Source organism: Drosophila miranda, chromosome XR (genome assembly GCF_003369915.1).
Source record: "Drosophila miranda strain MSH22 chromosome XR, D.miranda_PacBio2.1, whole genome shotgun sequence".
Classification (NCBI taxonomy): Eukaryota; Metazoa; Arthropoda; class Insecta; order Diptera; family Drosophilidae; genus Drosophila; species Drosophila miranda.
Genome location: NC_046674.1, coordinates 37,118,462 through 37,141,776, shown reverse-complemented (window position 1 = coordinate 37,141,776; position 23,315 = coordinate 37,118,462). Strand labels below are relative to the sequence as shown.

The following is a 23,315-nucleotide window of genomic DNA, read 5'->3' as shown; positions in this document are numbered from 1 at the left end:
GGATTGGTACGAGTCTAGATTGCTGCCTCGTTAACACAGATGTGCTAGCTGGATTTGTAATGGTTTGAGCTATGCAAACCGAATTACAAGTTGGGCAAGTTGTTTTAACTGTGAAATGTGTTTTTATACATGCCTTATGAAAGGGATGCCCGCACTTCGTTTTATAATTTTCCCCAGTTCCCAACTCTGACTTGCATAAGCTGCATTCTATGCTACGAGGAGGCACCCCTTTTCGTGGCGATCTATCCAGACCCATAGAACTAGTTAATTTCTTCCCAGAATTAATTACATCATATTGCGGAATAACCCCCCATAAATGTATCGAATCTATTTATGTAGCCTGTATAATGAATGTATGTATGTGAATATATATAAAAACATAAAAAAAATATAACAAAAATAAGATATAAAAAAAAATTATTAAAAAAAATATAGAAGAAAAATATAAAAATGTTTTTATAAAAAAATATATAAAGAAATTTAATTCTTTGAAATTATACCATCAAAAGAAAAGAATGATCTCCCGACTCCCAATAGCTCCCTGCAGAAGCTGCACACCAATTGTCCGCTTTTTGGTAACGTCTAATAGCAAATTTATGAAACTGACCAACACAAATGAATCGTGGACAGGAGGCATTGCATGACAAAAAAACTCTCCTTGTTTCCTACGCGACTCAATTTATCGATCACAAACAACTAAAAGAACTGACATGTTTCCATTCCAGTCCATCCGCCGTGGTCAGAGAATCATCCCTAAGGTTGAATCAACTTGATTTCCAATCGTCAGAATGGCTTATCAACAAAAACATCAAAACAAATATAAGATAGAGTTAAGTGAAAACTATCGCTAGGTAAATGTGGTCAGAAGGCAACTGCTCGCAGCCGACCCATTCTGAATTCCTATGCATTCTATCCCAGTCGTCCCTTCACTTGCTGAAAATATAGAAATCCCTCTCGAACCCGAATCTCACTGGACAGGTTATCGCCTCTGAGGCTAATTTGCCTGCATTCCAAGTTTTTGTCATGGTTCAGAAAACTTTGTAGTGAAACAGATAATTGCCATCAAAGCTATATGCTAACCAGCGTAAACTTTACGGACAGCTACCCTACGCTATTCACTCAGACAATACAAGGTTATAAAATAAACAGATGGGAAAGAAAACAATTGTGGTCAATGTAATGTGTGAGTCCTCCTGGTATTAATTAATCGGAGTCAATCCGATGTACAACACAAGGTGGCCCCACGTTGGGCGCCAAAAATAAAGATCTTATTAATTATTACTGTAATGGGTAACGAGTACCTGAGCGAGGTGGTATTACTCGGCTATGACCGGCACGTATTGTTTCCGGCTGCTGGCTCGTCGGCAAGGGGGGTGGAGTTTTTGTTTTATTGCCAAAGTCCGAGGCCCTTTACTTTCTTTATTTTAAATTTAACGTGCAAGAAAAAAACCAAGCCATACACTTCACCGGACAGAGTTCACTACAAATGACCACATAACACGGACGATTATCTATAAGACAGACGGACGATCCTCAGCTGTTTCGAGGACCCCTTGCCCACCCTACCTTGGTCATGCCATTCCATACATCTATCTGTCGGCCATGACCCCTTGGTGTACCGACACGAGCTACAGGGGCTTGGAAGGGGAGATCATAAGAAAGGTTTAGTTAAACATTATAATGATATTTATTGGAACTAAATTATACATAAAAATACGGGGTATATTTTCCCTCCCATATGCTACCTGGGCCTGTTTCCCTTGAAATAGGATCAGGTAAACTTATAAACTAGTATTAGATTAATTGTGAAATGGTAAAGATTAAAATTTAAAGATAGAATATAAATGTTGATTCTTACGGGCTACGAAACGGTAAGGCAATTTGGTCGGAACACCCATAGACTCTTCCTTCCATGCCCAAATGATTGTGATTAAACACCTAGTAACCAAACTCACTTTTACTGCGGATCCACCGTCGAAAGCGCTTTCTGATGGTTGCTGCAAAACTGTAGATAATGTGATATTTTGGGTTCGGGTGTATTATTATTGCATTTTGGTTATAATCATGTTGGTTTTTGTTATTTTTTTTTGTTTTTTTTTGTTTTGATCTGTGCCTGGAAGGTTATCTATTTATGGATTTGCTTTAGTTTCATATTCTCTTTTCCTCTTGCCCTTCTTTTCATACTCTATGCTCCCTCACTACTGTTCTTCATTGCTGCATTCCTTTTATGTGTATATATGTAAACTTAAATAGCTGTTTCGCTGCTCGGTACTATTCTGCCTACTCTTATGCTAACTTATGCTACTTCTCTCGGCTTATCGCCAGCCCCCTTCGACTCCGTTGCTGGCGAGCGTTTTTATAGCTCGCTCGCTCTCCTATTGGGCTCTGCTTTTGCTGCTTGCGTGTTCTCTCTCTCCCCCGCTCTTACTCTCTGCCTATGCGCGCATCACCTTTGGCTCCGCTCGCCCTCTATATTTTTTTGGGCATTACCCTTGCAGCTCTGAGTACTGAATTTCAATAACCCACTAACACTTTCCTTCACTATGTAAGCTGCGGATCTTAATTGGGCATTGTTAACTTAACTTTGCACACGGCACGTTTAGGTCTGATTTGAGCGATTTTCCTCCTTTTCTCTGTTCGTATTTCGCTGGTTGCTGAACTTTTCACTACCGCGGATTATCGACCGTCCCGCTTTGTGGCCGCCGCCTCAACGACGTCGATCCGGCTGCCCGCGAAGGTCGAGACTTTCAGAATTTTTGCTGCGTCTCTGCTCCCTTGCTCTGTGCTGCGTCGCATCAGCTGCTTGGAGCGCAGCTGCTTCGCCAGCCCAAATTGCTAGGCGCCAAATCTAGTGCAGGGAGAAAGAACCGTCTATCGTATTCGGCCCCGAAAGATCTGTGGTATCCCACTTTTTGTTCCTCTTACCCGTCAATCTTGGCCCCAGTGGCCGACCTAGCTTCAGCTTTTGTAGTCCCGCGACTTTTGCTTTGCTGCTGCTGGATACCACTCGCGCTTTGACAATATTTTTTTTCTTGACTTTAGAACTTTTTCCTCAATGATTTTTGCTGAGCCTGTTCGGGGCGATGTTGGTCGCTCGACATCCAAATTCCAAAAGGAAAATGGACACGCTCCCTTCCACTATGAGACCGGTCGGATCCGCTAGATGACGTTCGAATGTCATCGCTTTCTCCTCTTTCTCTTCAACTGCCATCAGCGCTAACTCACCCCCAGAGGGAGCCAACCTTTTAGAGCACCGTTTTAGAGCCCCTGACTCCAAAACCCCCTGTAGCAGCGAGACTATGGCTGCCCATACAACGCCGTTGGCGGTCCATTTAGTTTTCGCCCTTAGCTCAGCTACAAGCCTCTTACAATCGCATCGGTCCAAATAGGCTATGAAATTGGTACTGATCCCTAAAACAAATGCTCTACTTCTCTACGTTACGTCATCTCGGCACTACATGCTCCTTAATAACGGCAACAATTAACGGGAATTCATTATATACAGTTAATTCATTAAATGTTCCTAAAAGCTCTCATGGCTGCTAAATGGTTATTTATATATAAAGGCTACTAAGGCAATAATGATAATAGGTTCAAATAAGCTGCAAATAAGATTAATTATTTATATATACAAATATCATGGTGGAAAATCTTAATATACTAGGGTCGGCTAATAAAAAAGAGTATGTTGAGGAATAATCGTAATTACGTTACACAACTATAAATATATTTGAATGGACTTCAGTTTGAATAGAAAAACGGTTCGATGCATTTTTAAAAGAGCAGAGCAATTGTTTGTGGGGTAATCCCAATCATAAGTAAGGTTGTCGATAGAGGCGGACTTGCTGAAAATTACATTGCTTGCGAAAGAGCAGAACAAAACAAACACTCGAACACTTGGAATGGTCAGCGTTGCAGTACAGCCGAGAAGTTTACGGTCGAGGCATGGAAACTTTAATGTCGCTTCGACTTGCTTAGAATTTTGAATTTCCATATAGAAGACGTTCACAGGTTATCACTCACAGTACGATCAACTCCAACGATGAAAGCGCTTCCATGTGGTCGATGAGGGTGGTTGAAAACTTGTAAATGTCAGTGTGTCATAGCAGATATGCGTTATGCGCGAGTATTAGTCTTGGTTCCTGTCTTTGCAGCTGAAAATTTCTTTATAATGATCCAAACAAACCGATTCAAACGAATTTAACTTTTAATGTTAATCCTAGGGTCAATACAATAGTGGGTATCCAAAGTTTATTTCCAAACGGACCAAATGCATGGGCATAGCCATGGCCATGATCGGGACACAGACCGACTTTTTTCTCAGCAACGCCAACTGTAGCACGGCACCGGTAGTCGACCTCTCCTTTAGCGTTACTGTTAGTACGCGGGCGGCTGGGCAGCGTATGGGTGAAGAGGAATATATGAACGTCTCTTTCAGACAGCTCTCTTCATCTCGTGTCGAGGCGTCGTAAGAAACGTAGAAATGATGAAAGTTCTCTGAAGAGGGAATCGTCCACTGCACACATACATGTATGACGGCTCGTGGACGTATGAGCCCATCGATCTTTTTTCACTGATGTAGGCCGAGCTAGGCTTGTTTGTGTGTGGACCCAAGCCGGTACACCTTGCGGTAAAGACAGTGATGCTCACATGTATGCAGACGCCAAGCGGCAAGACGATTTGGTGGCGAAGACGGCCGCTAATACATACGGTACTCGATCGGTACGATGGGTAATTATAGGTGCGGCAATACGACGAGAAAGTGGTGGGTACGGCTTACGGCACTACGACCGGCGTTTCGTACGGCCAAACCTATGGTTAGGTTTTTAAGAAAAAAACAAACTTTAATTTTCCGTTGGCCGTCTGTTGGGGTACACTTTCACTCACCCGATGGGTTCGGCTTTCGCTTAATAATAGTAGGAATAGTCGGCTGATCTGTTGACTAGATCGTTGCCACTCTGGACACGCGGTAATTACGGTCGAGGTTAGAATTGTTCTTTCTTTTCACTGCACTGACTTTGGATTTTTTCTTTGTGGTTTTCCAGACGTCCGTCTGGGATCGCGAGTACAATTGAAAAGACAGACGCAAGCCACTCTTCTTCCATTTAAGCCCTTGGTTCTCTCATTCCCTTTTTTCACCACACATTGACGGTTGCCGCTGTTAGCTTATGTAATTTTTGCTTGCGCGTAACTGCCCTAAAAGTGCAAGGTGCATGTCTTAGGAAAGGGAAAGACGTGGGACGGTTGTGCGATATTTTTGCTGGACAGGCGCCACTACAATACCCCCCTACCAAGATCACACTTGGCAGTGATACACTGAGAAGAGTCATCCACGCCTGAAACCTCATTGTTTTATGTCCTTCGCATGGAATTTCCAGAGGATTCGTCCTTGTAGGTCTTCGAGCTCGTAGTAACTATTTCAAAGTCTTTTTCTCACCCGGGCTTTCATGAAAGTAGGCGCCAGCTTGGCATTGAAGTCTTTGCTAAAGTTACTTTGCTGGAAGTTTCTTTTATACACTTTTATACGCAAGTTATATACTTTTTCGTTTTGACTATGCTGCTATTGGGCTGAATACATAGCTTTTTGCCGAATGATATTAAACGAATCGTCTCGCGAAAACTGTACTGTTCGATCCTCAAGCATTTTTAGTTGTCTTAATAGCTGATAGCTAGAGCCATTGGTAACCATATGTTGACCAAACGATAATTTATACGGGGTCGAATTGTTAGCGGTATGTATGCTCGAACGTAATGCACAGGCAGTATGGCTCAACTTTTCATCCCAATTTGATTGGTCTGTTTTTATATAGGCCTTTATCGCGGCAATGACCGAACGATTCACGCGTTCTGATGCATTTGCTTCTGGTGCATGCACGGCTGTAAACATATGTTTCACCCCATAGCTTTGCAGCAAGGTCTGGAATAACTGTGATTTAAACTGAACTCCATTATCTGATACTACTGTCTCAGGTACGCCGAAGCAGTGAAACAACTCTTCCTGGATAAATCGGATGATCGAATTCGCTGTAAACTTTTTAACGGGTTTGAGAAATGTTCCCTGACTTATTACGCGGATACGGTCCCAAGAAGTCTACATACAGTGTCTGAAATAATCTGTTAGTTCCCTGAGTTTTTCCCATAGGAGGTCGTAAACAATAACTAGGATGTTTTGAACATTTGCATACCTCGCACTGACTAATATAGGCCTTCACATCGGTGACCAAATTCGGCCAATAGTAGTATCGCAGTATTCGCTCCAGCGTTTTGTGGATACCACCGTGTGCCGAGAGAGGATGATCGTGTGCTTGACTCAGCACAACGGTCGTTAGGGCGGATGGTACCCATAACTTCCAACAGAGGTCATCAGATACTTGTTCTCCTATTGCATGTTCTGCACGGCGATAAATGAAAACATCAATTACTTTGACATCAGGCATTTTCGTTTGGTTGGCTGTTATCTTGGTTTTAAACTCCTCATACAGAACTTAGTGAAACTGTGGTGAACTGAGATCTAGCAGACTGGATCGGAACCTCGTTACCATCGACATCTTTTTGCATAAGTACTCCGCCTACGCCAGTATGACTCGCATTACCTTTCAGGTCTTCGAATGCAAGTTGTGCCTCATTTGTCTATTCAAATTTACGTTTCTGTTTCAACGTGTCCGACAATGGAGCGGCCAGACCGGCATAATTTCGAATTAATTTATGATACCAGCCAGTTACTCCTAAAAACCTTCGGACTTGTTTGACTGAACGAGGTGTAGGAAATTCCCGAATGGCGGACACTTTTTCTGGATCGGCTATAACAGTTCCATCCCCAATGACATGGCCAAGGTATCTTACTTCCCGCAAAAAAAATTTGCTTTTTTCGACATTAATAGTTAACCCAGCTCGTTTTAACCGAGATGCCAACTCGGATAACACACGCACATGGATTTCGAAGGTAGAAGATACAACGAGCAAGTCATCCAGATAGACGAACACTTCATGGCGTAACTGAGAGGGTATAACTTTATCCATTAATTTACACATGGTTTGTGGAGCGTTGGTTAGCCCAAATTGCATCACTGTGTATTGATACAGGGGTCTCCCCGGGACAATGAACGCGGTCTTTTCGCGAGCGTCTGAGGTCAATGGGATCTGCCAATACGCATCCTTCAGATCGATGCTGGAAATATATTCAGCTTTTGGTAGTCGGCTTAAGATTCCATCGATCAAAGGCATCGGATATGCGCTCTTCACTGTGACTTCGTTGACCTTCCGGCTATCGAGACATATTCCAACTTTACAAGGTTTCCTAACAAGAACGACTGGTGATGAGCTATCGGACTCCTCAATAAGGCCAAGTGCTATCATTCTATCTACTTCCTCAAACATGACCTTTTCGATGGCAGAAGATACCGAATAGTGTCGCTGTTTACTTGGCTTTGCATTCCCTATATCGATATCGTGATTTATCCAGCTGGTTCGACCTAGACCTTCTTTGGCGAATGACGGGAACTTTTGGATAGCCTCTGACAACATGGCCTCTTGCGAAACAGTTAGTCTTATATGCATATGGTCATCCATATCTAAGGCAGCAACTTCGGGCATGGCATTCTGGGTTACTGCTCCTGGAGGTAACAATTTATATGCAGACCAAAAGTCAATGCCCAGGTATAACTCTTGAGAGAGTGATGGTACTAACTATAAGGTTATTGGTTTAGTTTCGCCTCGAAACAGAACGGCAGTTGTGATCTTGCCTACAATTTTCTGCGCAGCTCCATCAGCGGTTGTCACAGATGCACTAACGGTTTTGACGGACTGACTTTCAACGCTAAATCCCCTCCTATGCAACTGATTGTTGTCCCTGTATCCAAAAGACCAGTGACTGTTCTTCCCAATAGTTGAACCTCTGCATACGGTCTTATGTCCTGCTTATTCTCAACTACGGCGGATAACAAAAATTTCCGTTCTTGCTTCCGTGTTTTATTATACGTACATCTACGCTACTTCATTCGTAGGGAGCGTTATCTACAATTCCCAATCTCTGTCCTAGTTTGTAAGTCTGGTATTTGTGAAATGGCCGGTTGTGGTGGTAGCGAGCTGGTTTTTGAACTCGTTACTCCGTATTGGTGGCTTTCGACACCATCTGTCTGCGTGCACTGATCAACGGTGCACGAGCTGCCAAGTTTTTTGGATTGAATTTTCTACAGGAGGGCTTGTAAGTGTCAGCTTTCCCACACCCATAACAAAAAACCCTCCGCTCTCCAGTACATTCTTGGTAGCGGTGACCTAACTTCCCACAATTCCAACAGTTAAGGGTCATGGCGTCAATACTTGCATCATCTACAATGTCAGCTTCGTCATCCGTCTCACTGAACGTTTGATGCATCTCATTAATATGTCGCTTAGACACGGCACGCTGCAACGTTGAAGTAGATTTCGACAAGTTTTGCAAGAATCGTTCGCGAGTACGAACTGTATGACGTAGCTCTGCGATACTCTTGATGGGTACATACAAGATTTCGTGGTGAATTTCTGGAACTAAATTGGCTTTAAGAGCTTCTAACAGATAGGGCTCAGTCATTGGCTGTACTAGTTTGTCTGCCAATGCGACTATTGCTTCATAAAACAAATCAAACGGTTCATTTGGCTTCTGTTTCCGCTGAGTAATCGCTGAGCGGATATCCAAGTCGGTACGGCCGTCTTTGAATTGAGTCTTGAGTGCTACGCACAGGTTGGACCAACGGATGAGGGGGACACTCTTGTGGTATCGCCAGAACCATTCACTGGCACTGCCCTCAAACAAGTTGCTCGCTTATCTAGCTAACAGTTCAAAATTTCCATTTAACGATTGATTAGTCATGGCATTCACCCTATAAATGAAATCTTCCACGCCAATGGAGGAATGACCTGAAAACCGTATTTTCCAATTTGAAATGAATTGGCTTATTCTATCAGCACGTAGCTCTGAGACTGGCGGGGGTCCCTTCTAGGCTATATCTAAATGGTGGCTCTCTGACCGTCTGTCTTTCCGAGCTGAAACGTTTGTTGTTCTACCTCGTCGATGGTTTGTGTATTGATTGGTTGTGAACGAACACTTTCAATACTCACGAGCCGCCGTTTGCTGAATCGATAATTTGCAGGCCAGTTTCTATGGTCTGCGCTAATATGTGGGTCTGAGCCTGCATTGCAGCTGCCATAGCATCGGCAATAACCTGGTGTAGAGTTGGATTGGTCGAAGCGGCATTTGCTTCCATTTGTACTTCCGGGTTATTCTCACTAACATTTGACCCGCTTGGTGCGTCTTCGTTGGGATCGGTTGCCCTACCCTTAGATCTAGTGTGGTGCATGTTTGTGCTGGGGTCTTGGCTTGCACTATGGGCTGCGGCAATCTCCTCAGCTAAATTCAAAGCCGATGCATGCACACTTACGTGGCAGACAGGACAAATCTTTTTGGCTCTAGCTTTACGGGTAAAACAGACTCGGTGGAATTGGTGTCCACAGCTGGTGGTAATTAACTGAGTTGGGTAGTCAACTTTCTTGGCGCAAGTGCTACAAATTATTCCCTGATTCTCCATTTGAGCTAAGTTCTCGGGACTACGACTTAGGGGCATGACTATTGTATATATTATATACCCAACGATCTTTTATCGATAATTACAAAACTAACTACGGACTAATTCACATATCAAAGCAAAGAAATATAAATGGCAAAAAGTACTTAAATATAAGGATCATGATTCTGCACATAAGAGATAGACTGAAGCTCGATCGCTATCTAATCTCAGTGTCTAAAAGATGAATTTGCGTAGAAAACAAAGACACTGAGTACTACGGACAGGTTCGTTCTACCGTGAGACAGGCTATAGGCCTGATTTTTATCAGCGGCTGAATGCTATCCATGAACTGGACCAAGTAGGTCGTACTTTGCATCATCTGGACCAAGAGGTTACTCAAAAGATTCAGAATTTCGACAGTCGACGACGTACTTTATACTTGGGAAGATGATATAAACTAGAAAAGGATGCAACTAAACTTTCCTGAGTATACTCCCTACTCCGCGAGACAGGTTATAGCTTTTCGCCACAAATGCAGCCGATTTCGATCGACGGATGGAACATTTACTTGCAATCGATCGATATACCGTCAGTGGTTAAGTGAGACGTAGCTTAAGTGGACTGGACCAAGAGCTTAATGGAAAACCTCAGGATTTCAACAGTCTCTCTCTACTATCTTTTCTCACCGAGCTTCTATTATTCTACCGAGAGAAAAGGACTTGAGACCGAGCTAGCTTAGCTACCCTGCACCTTCACAACCGATATCGAAGGATGGTTTACGTTAGAAAGGTTGTCTGAACCAAGAAGGATAAGGAATTTCCAGTCGGGTGTAGTTGACTGTCTTTCGGACAATTACTGGGGCTGTGACCGCTCGGGCCCCACGTTGGGCGCCAATATTTTTATTATGTAAGATATGAATATTAGTTTATAAGATTTGAATATTAGTTTAAGATTTACTCATCGATAGTATTATAAGAAATACCAATGTACTCGATATATCGATACTTGTCCTCGGACAACACACACATTCATTCGAATACGACGATCAAGAAAGAAGAACATATAATAAAACCGTGCTACGCATGAGCATGGAAGACACGCATGAGCTAGGAAATACGGCGCCAAGCGCAGACGAGACTATGCAGGCTGACATTTTTGCAGGGCCGGTTGAGCGCGAGATAGATAGAGACAACCGTAGTGCACAACACGCAGTAAAAGCGGCGCCAGAAGAATATGGTGAAAATGTGCAGAAGGCTCGAGAAGCATTCATGCCGCGACAAGACAACGCTTGTTCGAAATTGACCATGCGATCAGATGATTACGAAGAAGAATCGCGCCATTTGCAGCAGTTGGAAAAATTGTACGTTTCTCGCAAGCGCTTAGCTGATCTCAAATTAAGCATATTGAAAACGGAGAAAGAGGCTATGGAGTTGGAAACGCCGAGAGATTGCATCGACTTGACACACATTGAGGCGTTGATGCGTCCATTTTCTGGAGATGACGACCAGGCTGTAACCAGTTGGATAAGTAACTTTGAGGACATTATGAATTTCCATGGTGTATCCGAGTCCAAATGCTGGATATTAGCGAAGCGGCTGCTAGGCGGATCGGCGAAGGCGTACATCGACCATGTGGCGCCTTTGACTTGGCAATTGATGCGAGCAGAATTGCTCAACGTCTTTGAGCAGAAACTGACAGCGTGGGACATTGGAAAGCGACTGGAGGCACGGAAAATTGCAGATAATGAAAGCGCATTGCAATATTTCGTCGCAAGCAGACATGGCCACGAGCGATGTGGTCAAATTCATCGTAAAGGGACTGCAGGACAAGACGGGCATGGCAGCATCCATGCTATATTGCAGCACACTCAACGAGTTGCGTGACAAGATGGTCACCTATGATAAGGTCAGAAGAGCTCCTGGAATCGTAGCAATTCGTAGCGAAGGTATGACAAAGGGAAAACTAAATGTGAGTATGGCAGTTGGGCTGGCGAAAATCCTCTAGCTGAACCCTCCACGAGGGTGCCGGCTGGGCAATGGACACTGCATTACCCGGGACAAGGGTAATGCACTGTCGCTTGCTCTGTCCGGGGTAATGCAGTGTCTAGCTAAGGCTATGGTCCGGCGTCTTCCCGATTCAAAGTCGGGGGAACCGAACCAGGGCCATGGCTAGAGGTGCCTGGCGGTCAGGCCTAAAACGCTAGGGGGTGGTCCCCCGAAAAATATTAACCAGTATGGACCCTCGGGCCAAATATGGAGGCGAAGAAGGATAAAGCACGGGTTGGGATGTCAACCCAAACGTCGGTGGGAAGCGTGACTGCTACCACCGGCGGGCACGGGGAGGAGCAATCCTCTCTGCGTGTCGCCAGCGGTCACACCTCAGACTTGGCGGGAGCAGGCCAAGTCAGTTGTAAAGCTACTGCCACAACAACAACAACAAAAACAACTCACTCCGCAGCCTGCAAGTTGAGCCGCACAGATGCCGTAGTCGACACAGACACGGATCTGGAGAGCGTGCTCTCTATGAGCAGGACGGAGGAAGAGAGCCTTCTCCGCTCACCGGAACCAGGCACCAGCTCCCTGCGTAGGGAAGGGCCGAAGCGTTCCAAGGAGGGGATGAAGGCCAAAGCACAATACAAAGCGGCCCTCAATATCAAAAGCCGGCTGCAAGGTAAAGTAGACATCTCCCAAGGAGGAGAAGGTCAAGCTAGCCTGGGCCGAGCAGCGAGTAGAGGAGGGCCGACTACATTACGCCCAGATGCCACAGATGAGGGCGTCGAATGGCGAATATGCCAATAAGGTGGAGGAGATGATGGCCACCAAGAGGCAACGCTCGACTGAGAGTGCCATTAAAGACACTCCGGCGAGCAAGCGGCAACGCGGGCCCAAGAGTGCAGCCCCTCCACCGAAAGTGGCCAAGAAGCCATCGAAATCGAACGCGAAGGTCAGCGATGTGACCAAACGACATTTGATCGTGGCACTCATCGACCGGAGCGAGGAAAACGGCAAGATGTCAGCGGCACAGTGGAAGCTTGTGCACGCGCGTCTCGTCGACGCACTGTTTGCACACATGGAAGAAGACCCCGCGGCCCCTATGCCCACGTTCGATGGTGCTGGGTGGCTAAATGGGGTTAAGATCCTAAAGTGCAACGACGATCCAACCCTAAGGTGGCTGACGCGTACGGTCTGCCAACTGGAGGCGATGTGGGAGGGGGCCAAGCTGGAGGTTGTGGACCGGGAGCTTATCCCGTCCAAGCCTAAGGCGAAGGTACTCTTCCCCATCACAATCCAGGGAGACCGAGCGCTGAAGCTCCTTCAGCGGCAAAACGCGGACGTGCCAACGACCGATTGGAGGATCCTACACATTGGTAGCCCACTACCCAACGAGGGGGGCCAATGTGTGACCCTCCAAATAAACAAGGAGGCAGAGGATCTGCTGTATCCCAAGTTCGGGAAGATGGCGTGGGGCATGGGTAGCGTCTACCTGCGCCTCAAAAAGCGCCACCCTGAGGACAAGGACGCGCATACCCTGCAGGTAGGCGAGGTGGAAAAGGACTTAGGTCTCGAGTCCATCGTGGAGGCCGCCCAGGGTCTTGCGCTTGAGGACGAAGACGAGGAAGACGGTGACCTGACGTTAGTAGTCAACCCGTCGGATGCAAGTGAGCCAGCCACCCATGCTGAGTGTGCTGCAGCTAAACTTGCATAAAAGCAAGGTAGCGTCGGCGGAGCTCCTCATCGCCAGTCCAAGAGCCCTGGATTGCGACAGGCAATTCAGTGGCCGGACTAAAGTCCTCAAATCACAAACTGTTCTACGCAACATCGGTAAGCAGGAACAGAACCGTCGTACTCGTACGAAAGGGAATCCATGCTTACCTTATGTCTCATTACAGCACGGATGACCTGACGGTTGTGATGCTGGAAAGCGAGGAAAAGCGCCTTCTGGTGGCTTCCTGCTACATGGCTCACGACAGACCCGCACCACCCGACGAACTCAGGAGCCTGGTGACAGAAGCCGGCACCAAAAACTATCAACTCGTCATCGGGACGGATGCCAATGCCCACCACAATGTGTGGGGAAGCACCGACATCAATGATAGAGGTGAGTCACTCTTAGACTTTATACTAGCAACTAATCTATATATAGCAAACGTCGGGGAGGAGCACACCTTCGTAGGTCCCACCTCATCCAACGTGCTAGACCTAACACTTGCAACGGGAAACAGTAGTACGGTATCTAGCTGGAGGGTCCTTGAAACACCCTCCTTCTCAGATCACAAGTACATTCAGTTTAAGTGCGACTTCAAACATTCTTCGAAGGTCATAGTCTATAGAAACCCCCGGAATACAAACTAGGAAAAGTTTAAAAAGACAGTTACTTCGAAGCTCGCGAGTCCGGGCACAGTGAAATCCGCGGAGGACATAGAGAAGTCTCTAAAGACCCTATCCAACGCGTTACTGGACGACTACCACACATCGTGCAAACCCTCGAGGACGAAGAAGAGGTCCAAGCCCCTCTGGTGGAGCCGGGATCTCTCTCTTCAAAGGGACAACCTCAAGGAATTCTTTAAGATCGCCAAAAAAGCGAACGAAGGGTTCGTATATGAGGAATACAGACTCCTACTCAGGAGCTACAAGAAGGAAATACGTAAAGCACAACGGAACTCGTGGAGGACCTTCTGCTCCAACATCGAGAAAGTACCAGAAACCGCACGGCTACGGAAGCTGCTCTCTAAGCAGCCTACCATACAAAGCCAATGAAAGCTAGATAACGGACAGTGGACAGAGGGCAGTGATGAAGCCCTAACAGCACTAATGGAGGAACATTTCCCTGGTTGCACCGAGGTCGCTGATGCCAAAGAGCACCAGGATCTAGCAACCGAGGAACAACACCCCCCAACAGATCTGTTAACCACTAAGCGAATCCACTGGGCAATAAACTCCTTTGCGGGCACAAAAGCACCAGGACTTGACGGGGTATTCCCAGCCATGATGCAGGTGACCAAAGAGGCGATTACCCCATGGCTCTCCGCAATATTCACAGCTTGTATAAGTACTGGCTATATCCCTATCCAATGGAGAACCTCGAGAGTTGTCTTCCTCCCAAAGGCAGGAAAGTGCAGCCATTCGAGTCCCAAGGACTATAGACCGATAAGCCTTACCTCCTTTATATTAAAAACACTAGAAAAGCTGCTGGACTTACACATCAGGAATGAGGTAGGGGGACTGATGTCAACCAACCAGCATGCCTATACTAAAGGGAAATCGGTGGAGACCGCACTACACTCGGTAGTAGCTACCATTGAGAAAGCCCTTCACAATAAAAAGTATGCACTGGGAGTATTCGTGGACATCTCCGGAGCATTCAACAACGTGGCTACGGAAGCAATAACAAATTGCCTGGTAGCGACTAATACACACCCAGCAATCAACCTGTGGATAAGGAACCTCCTAGGTTGCAGACGGGTGCAATCAGAGTGGGGCACCGCTTCCATGGTGAAAGAGGCACACAGAGGCACACCCCAGGGTGGAGTCCTGTCGCCCCTCCTGTGGAATCTGGTGGTCGACGACCTCATCAAGAGATACGAAAGGAAGGCCCCAATAACAACAGCTTATGCGGACGACATAAGCATACTTATTACGGGTGTTTTCCCATCGACCCTCAGCTCACTAATGGAACGAACACTCAGGGAGATGCGCGAGTGGGCGGAAGAAGTAGGACTCAGTATCAACGCGGACAAGACGGACCTCATCCTCTTTACCAAGAGGTACAAGGTACCGATATGGACCCCCCCGAAGATCAATCAAACTATGCTAACCCCAAAAACACAAGTCAAATACCTGGGCACAGTACTGGATAGTAAACTTGCATGGAAACCCAATGTATTGGAAAGGGTGAAGAAGGCCACCATTGCGCTTTATGCATCCAAGAAGATGCTCAGCAGCACATGGGGCCTATCTCCGGCTCTGATGCATTGGATTTACATCTCGGTGGTGCGACCAACTCTGCTGTATGGAGTCTTAGTGTGGTGGCAAGCTACTGGAAAGAAAACGTATCATAAGCTTATGGAAAGGACTCAGCGACAGGCTTTGCTCTGTATTACAGGGGCGCTGAGGTCAACCCCAACAAAAGCACTCGAAACCCTACTTGGAATCGAACCCCTAGACATCCACGCCCGTCTGACTGCAGGAAAGGCAGCACAACGCCTCATCGCTTCAGGAAATATGTCGCCACAAGAATACGGGCATAGTTCAATTGGAAGGGAAATGAACAGATCAACTGATTACATGACCCCCCAAACATGCCTCGACGTAAAAACAACTGCATCCTTGGGACCTGAAGACTGGAAAATCGGAAGAGACCAAACGGAGCACCTCAATATATATACGGACGGCTCCAAGATGGACGGAGGAGTAGGAGCGGGCCTATACTGTACAGACCCTGAGATAAGGCTGTCATATAAGCTACCGGACCATTGTAGCATATTCCAGGCAGAGGTTTTTGCCATCAGGAAAGCAGCAGAAGTCGCTCTTCTCACTGAAAGAGCACACGATGCGGTCAACCTATTCGTCGACAGCCAAGCGGCGATAAGATCCATGCAGTCGTCTGCAGTCAGTTCCAGAAATGTCTTGGCGAGCAGGGAGGCACTAGATACCCTAAGCACGACAAAGTCAGTGCGGATCTACTGGATTCCCAGCCACCAGGGCATCGAAGGGAACGAGACGGCGGAAGTACTAGCTAAGGAAGGCGTCGGGCTGGCGAATACGAGAACCGAGAACGTGCCTGTCTCCCTCAGAACGCTGCAAAGCGATCTAGAAAAGCAGGCCGGATCACAAACCGAAAGTAGGTGGAGGAGTACCACCGCCTGCAGAACCTCGAAAATCATGTGCAAGGAACGCAATGACAAACTCAGCCACTACCTGCTGCACCTACCACGGAAGGACTGCAGATTATTAGTGGGAATATTAACGGGACACTGCCTGGCTGCGGCGCATGCGACAAAGCTAGGAATCACAAACAGAGACAGTTGTAGGAAATGTGACGAACCTGGGGCAACCGAAACCCTAGAACATCTCATCTGCAACTGTCCTGCTTTCTTAAGGGCAAGGAGGAGATACCTGGGCGCCCCAGTGCTGGCATCACTGGAAGATGCCTCCAAGAGGACGCCACAGCAACTACTGGCCTATGCGAAAAATACCTCGATCCTCGAGGACTTCAAAACCCACTAAACACTGCCGCGACGGTTCATACAACGACGATTTAGCGTCTGTCCAGTTAATCACTTTATGACTTCCGTTTGGTGAACAAAGAGGCGTCAGTATTTTTAGTCTATTTGATACAGGTAGCCCTGTAAGTTTTATTCATAAGTCTTTGATACCGAAGTCGGCTATAGTTGAAGCCTATAATGAAGTCAGGAAATATTATGGACTAGGAGGACAACCAATTCCCATATGGGGAAAATTTAAGTGCCATATTGAATTTTGCACAAAGAAATATATCGTTTTATTAAACATCGTAGATGATAACATGCTGCCTTTGCCGGTATTGTTGGGACGCGATGCCCTTAAAGTTATTGAAGTAAAATTAGTTCATAAGAAAAATATCAATGCGAAGCAACACACACCATTAAGTTCGTTAAAGCAAAAAGCTATTAGTTTAACCTGCGCGTCTTTATTCACCGAACGTAAAAATAATATTAACATAAGACTATATGATAAGTTAGATGGTAATCAATCAGAAAGAAGCGAGCTAATCAAACGTTCTAATCCATTTAAAAATCAGACACAAGAAAACTCAAGGAATGACAAAATGGCCATCGAGAATATGAATCAAGGCGACGAATTCAGTAACTTTTGTGCGTCGGTAGAGATTGATGAAGAGGAACATATTAACGTAGGTTTCGAATTTGGCCCCACTCTTGCAGAAAAGTGTAGTTATTAAGACATACTATTTACACAAAGAATTTGACTTTAAAGCACCACCAAAGTATCAGATGCAGATTCGTGTAACAGAAACAACACCATTTCATTGTACTCCGCGTCGTTTATCCTACCATGAGAGAGAGAAAGTAGCTGAAATAGTAGATGATCTGTTAGAAAAGAAAGTAATCCGTCATAGTGAGTCTCCTTATGCTTCCCCGTTGGACCTAGTAAAAAAAAAATCAGGAGAACTTCGAATGTGTGTCGATTACCGTGGTCTGAACAAACGAATTGTTAAAGATAATTTTCCATTGCCCCTTATTGAGGACTGTCTTGAGTTTTTAGAAAACAAGTGCTGTTTTTCCATTATAGATTTGAAAAGTGGGTATCATCAAATAGGCGTAGAAGAAAAATCAGTTCCGTATACATCGTTTGTGACACCGCAAGGACAGTATGAGTACTTGAGAATGCCCTTTGGGTTAAAAAATGGATCCGCTATTTTTCAGAGATTTATTTCGGAGCTCTTGAGAGTTTTTATTAGGAACAAAAGCATTGTAGTGTACATGGATGATATATTAGTAGCGACTAAAACAGTTGAAGAACACATGGATATATTAAAAAGACTTTGCATTCGGTTTAGCGAGCAAAATTTAGAGATAAATCTAAAAAAGTGTAGGTTTGTCAATCGAAACATCGATTTCCTGGGGTATAAAGTTAATCAAAACGGAATAGTTCCTAGTGATGCTCATGGCTGCTAAATGGTTATTTATATATAAAGGCTACTAAGGCAATAATGATAATAGGTTAAAATAAGCTGCAAATAAGATTAATTATTTATATATACAAATATCATGGTGGAAAATCTTAATATACTAGGGTCGGCTAATAAAAAAGAGTATGTTGAGGAATAATCGTAATTACGTTACACAACTATAAATATATTTGAATGGATTTCAGTTTGAAGAGCAGAGCAATTGTTTGTGGGGTAATCCTAATCATAAGTAAGGTTGTCGATAGAGGCGGACTTGCTGAAAATTACATTGCTTGCGAAAGAGCAGAACAAAACAAACACTCGAACACTTGGAATGGTCAGCGTTACAGTACAGCCGAAAAGTTTAGGGTCGAGGCATGGAAACTTTAATGTCGCTTCGACTTGCTTAGAATTTTGAATTCCCATATAGAAGACGTTCACAGGTTATCACTCACAGTACGATCAACTCCAACGATGAAAGCGCTTCCATGTGGTCGATGAGGGTGGTTGAAAACTTGTAAATGTCAGTGTGTCATAGCAGATATGCGTTATGCGCGAGTATTAGTCTTGGTTCCTGTCTTTGCAGCTGAAAATGTCTTTATAATGATCCAAACAAACCGATTCAAACGAATTTAACTTTTAATGTTAATCCTAGGGTCAATACAATAGTGGGTATCCAAAGTTTATTTCCAAACGGACCAAATGCATGGGCATAGCCATGGCCATGATCGGGACACAGACCGACTTTTTTCTCAGCAACGCCAACTGTAGCACGGCACCGGTAGTCGACCTCTCCTTTAGCGTTACTGTTAGTACGCGGGCGGCTGGGCAGCGTATGGGTGAAGAGGAATATATGAACGTCTCTTTCAGACAGCTCTCTTCATCTCGTGTCGAGGCGTCGTAAGAAACGTAGAAATGATGAAAGTTCTCTGAAGAGGGAATCGTCCACTGCACACATACATGTATGACGGCTCGTGGACGTATGAGCCCATCGACCTTTTTTCACTGATGTAGGCCGAGCTAGGCCGAGCTGTGTGGACACCTTGCGGTAAAGACAGTGATGCTCACATGTATGCAGACGCCAAGCGGCAAGACGATTTGGTGGCGAAGACGGCCGCTAATACATACGGTACTCGATCAGTACGATGGGTAATTATAGGTGCGGCAATACGACGAGAAAGTGGTGGGTACGGCTTACGGCACTACGACCGGCGTTTCGTACGGCCAAACCTATGGTTAGGTTTTTAAGAAAGAAACAAACTTTAATTTTCCGTTGGCCGGCTGTTGGGGTACACTTTCACTCACCCGATGGGTTCGACTTTCGCTTAATAATAGTAGGAATAGTCGGCTCATCTGTTGACTAGATCGTTGCCACTCTGGACACGCGGTAATTACGGTCGAGGTTAGAATTGTTCTTTCTTTTCACTGCACTGACTTTGGATTTTTTCATTGTGGTTTTCAAGACGTCCGTCTGGGATCGCGAGTACAATTGAAAAGACAGACGCAAGCCACTCTTCTTCCGTTTAAGCCCTTGGTTCTCTCATTCCCTTTTTTCACCACACATTGACGGTTGCCGCTGTTAGCTTATGTAATTTTTGCTTGCGCGTAACTGCCCTGGCCGTCAGACATCGGGTGTTACAGGGGGATAAACGGATGGCGGGTCGGCTCGCATTGCTGTAAACAAGGAATTGAGGCGCAGCCACTCCGGTTAGCAATACCCAGTGCGGCCTGCGTGCCACACCCCTAGAACACAGAGGGTTGCGAGCGAATCGTCACCCGCCGTAAGTGTACACACCGGTGGAAGTGCGACTATACTCTCCCCGTGAAAGCGGCTGGAAACAGGTCCTGGCACGTTCATGTCTCTGCCATGATGCTGGCGAATGGTAATCGGTCGGAGAGAAGAAAACTCTCAGTGAAATTACCCCAATCCAAGGTGACACTGTTATATGCCGAGGGATGCATGGCCGGGGGGGTGACCGGTCGCTAATATGCGGAAATTGGATACCTGCCGACCTCCAGCTTAAACTAGGCTTCCCGGTGGAAGCGGCCTATGCCTCGGGTGACTAACCCCTTCCCGCCACTCGTGGGAACGAAAATGCCAAACAACAAAAATTTCAAAAACAAAAACACCGCAAAAGAGCTCGGTACTCCTCTTAAAGTACCGGAGGGACAAGCGAATACCTCTACACCAACACCAAGGAAACCAGGTCCAAGGAAGACGGGGAAGGAGACTGGGTCGGTCCACCGTCTTCAGGCAGCAGCTGCAGCTAGGGGGGGGCCCGAAAAGCCAATCGGGTCCTTCAAAGTGGCTGCTAAGCAGAGCGTAATCACGGCTGGTAAGCGCACCGGAACCGAGGAACCCATGGGAGCCCCGGCGGGCAGCGTCTCTGCACCACGGGGAGGAAAGCCGTCGTACCAGGACAGGAGACGAACGACTGTTCCAGCCAGCCAAAGCCGTAAAGGGCGCAGCCAAGGCCCCCAACAAGCGGCAACGCTCAGTGGAGAACTCCGATAATCAGCCAGGCCAAGCCCAGCAAGCCAAGCGGCTGAAGACCCACCTCGCTGAGGTGGCGAGGGGCAAGACCCTGATCGGTGTCCTGAACAGGGGCGCCGAAAACGGCATGTCCCTCGCGACAAGTGGCACCTGATGGAGATCGAGCTCCAGGACCGGTTCCTACAGGAACTGGAGGAGAGCGGCAGAACACCGCCAAATTGTGAGGACGCAGGGTGGTATCAAGGCAAGGTGAAAGCCATCGCCTGCCAAGACGATCGCTCTGTGGCCCTCTACATGAAGGCGGTGGCCTTCACTAGAGCCCCTCGCAAAGACGGACGGTGTGGTTGACTACGGGTACAAAAAGGTCACCATATCCACCTACAAGTCCGATCGCAAGGGCAGGCAAGCGGAGGTCGAGCCAGACCCGGAGCTGCCTGAGATCCCGAAAGAGGGGGCCTCGTGTGAGGAGGACAACCCGGCGTCGGATGCGGCCACATCGTTGTGTGGCTCCTGCAGATAAACCTCCACCATTGTAAGGCAGCATGTGCTGCTCTACTGCTCCATCTGGCCAAGGGTGGAGCCGACATAGTCCTCATTCAGGAGCCCTGGATCCTCGGAAACAGTGTCTCCGGTTTGACGACTTCAGACTACAAGCTATACGTAGCTGAAATCGCAGGTAAAATTCGTACCTGCATTCTTGCAAAAAGAGAGTTGCACTTATTTTTACTCCCAAATTTCAGCAATGAAGACCACACCGCAGTGAGCATCGAAGGCCAGGAGCGCTCACTGAGGATCTGCTCCGCATACATGGGGCATGATCAACCAGACCCCCCTCCACACGCGCCTGTCCGAGCTTTAATCGCAAACTGTTCGGCCAAGGACATCGGCCTAATTGTGGGGTGCGACGCCAATGCACATCACTGTCAGTGGGGAAAGGGGTGAGTACCTTTTCAGTTACTTACTGAGTGGGCCAAGGGCAAGGTTAGGAACAAGTTGAACAACCAGGTTCTGTTCGACAAGCCTACCTACGAGAAGCTGTACAAGGAGGTGCTTGCCTACAAGCTCATCACCCCCTCGGTTGTCTCTGAGCGTTTGAAGATCCGCGGATCTCTGGCCAAGCGTGCTCTCATCGAGCTGCGCGACAAGGGTCTGATCAAGCAGGTCGTGCAACATCATTCTCAGGTGATCTACACACGTGCAACCAAGGGTGATGAAGCGTAAAATGTTTTACCAACGCATTTTTATAGTCGCATTCGTTTTACAATGAATTGGATTGTATGGGAGAGCACTAGGACTCTGCTGTGTGTAAAATGTTGAATAAACTTGCTTTCCTATTGATGTAAGGGGGAAAAAAAGCACCCTGTCTATTGATTCTTCTTGCTTCCCCCCGATCTGGAAGGAATCGTTTATAATTCCTCTCCATAAAAAAGGTAGCAAGTCTGATGCAAAAAATTATAGAGGTATAGCAAAGTTATCCGCTATTCCTAAAATGTTTGAGAAGGTATTAACTCCGCACTTGCGACATCTCTGCAAGTCACTTATATCTCCAACTCAGCATGGATTTATAAGGCGGCGATCAACCACCACGAACTTGTTGGAGTTTACCTCTTTCATTATTAAAGGCTTTCAAGGTAACTTACAGACGGATGTTATTTACACCGACTTTAGAAAAGCATTCGACTCTGTAAACCATTCCCTTTTAGTGCATAAACTTGACCTTTTAGGGTTCCCGCCCAACCTCCTGAGATGGATTTCTAGCTATCTTTGTTCCAGGTCTCAAAAAGTCCTCTTCAAAAACTCCCTCTTTTTACCAGTAAAGGTTTCTTCGGGAGTACCACAGGGCAGCCATCTAGGCCCCTTACTCTTCACACTCTTTATTAATGACTTGCCTTCAGTAGACCCCAAGTTAAAGTTTTCCGAACACATTTCTACCATGGTAAATAAGGCCATGGGCGTGCTTGGGTTTATAAAGAGGTGGTCAAAGGAATTTGACGACCCCTATATAACAAAGACTCTCTATACCTCGCTTGTTCGTCCGATCTTAGAATACGGCTCCTGTGTTTGGTGCCCTCAGTACAAAGTACACCAGGACCGTATAGAATCAGTACAGAAAAACTTTTTACTCTTTGCTCTGCGGGGCCTTAACTGGGATGCGGGTGTAAGACTCCCATCTTACTCTAGTAGACTACTATTAGTAAACCTCCCATCCTTAGTTAACCGTAGAAAAATGCTTGGTGTGATATTTATGCACAACTTGATCAGGGGTGACATAGACAGCCCTGATCTGTTGAGCCGCATAAACTTCACGATTCCTATTAGACTGACTAGAAATTTTATACCGTTGTTCCTTCCACTTTGTAGATCGAATTATTCCTTGCATGAACCATTTAGGGTCTTATGCTCGGATTATAATTCCCTCTACCATATTATATCCACCACTAATTCTCTTCCTCTTATTAAATTATTAATCCTTACACACCTTTCTATTAATTAGTAACTGTAGTGGTATTTGTATTTTGATTGCATGCTTAGTTTCTTGGTAAGTTTAGTACTAATTTTCCTCGAATGTTAGTCTAATAGCTATCTTTCTTGCATGTTCGCGTTCGGTTCGG

The 23,315-nt window shown here is 46.1% G+C and overlaps 1 protein-coding gene across 1 annotated transcript; it reads left to right on the top strand.

The window, feature by feature from the left end:
• Positions 1–3,299: 3,299 nt before the first annotated feature.
• Positions 3,300–22,049, top strand: LOC117186092 (40S ribosomal protein S25-like). The gene is made up of 2 exons (XM_033386191.1): positions 3,300–3,326; positions 21,658–22,049. Exons 1-2 carry the CDS (start codon positions 3,300–3,302, stop codon positions 21,922–21,924), a joined length of 294 nt encoding a protein of 97 aa, XP_033242082.1. The 3' UTR covers positions 21,925–22,049.
• The last annotated feature ends 1,266 nt before the right edge of the window (positions 22,050–23,315 follow it).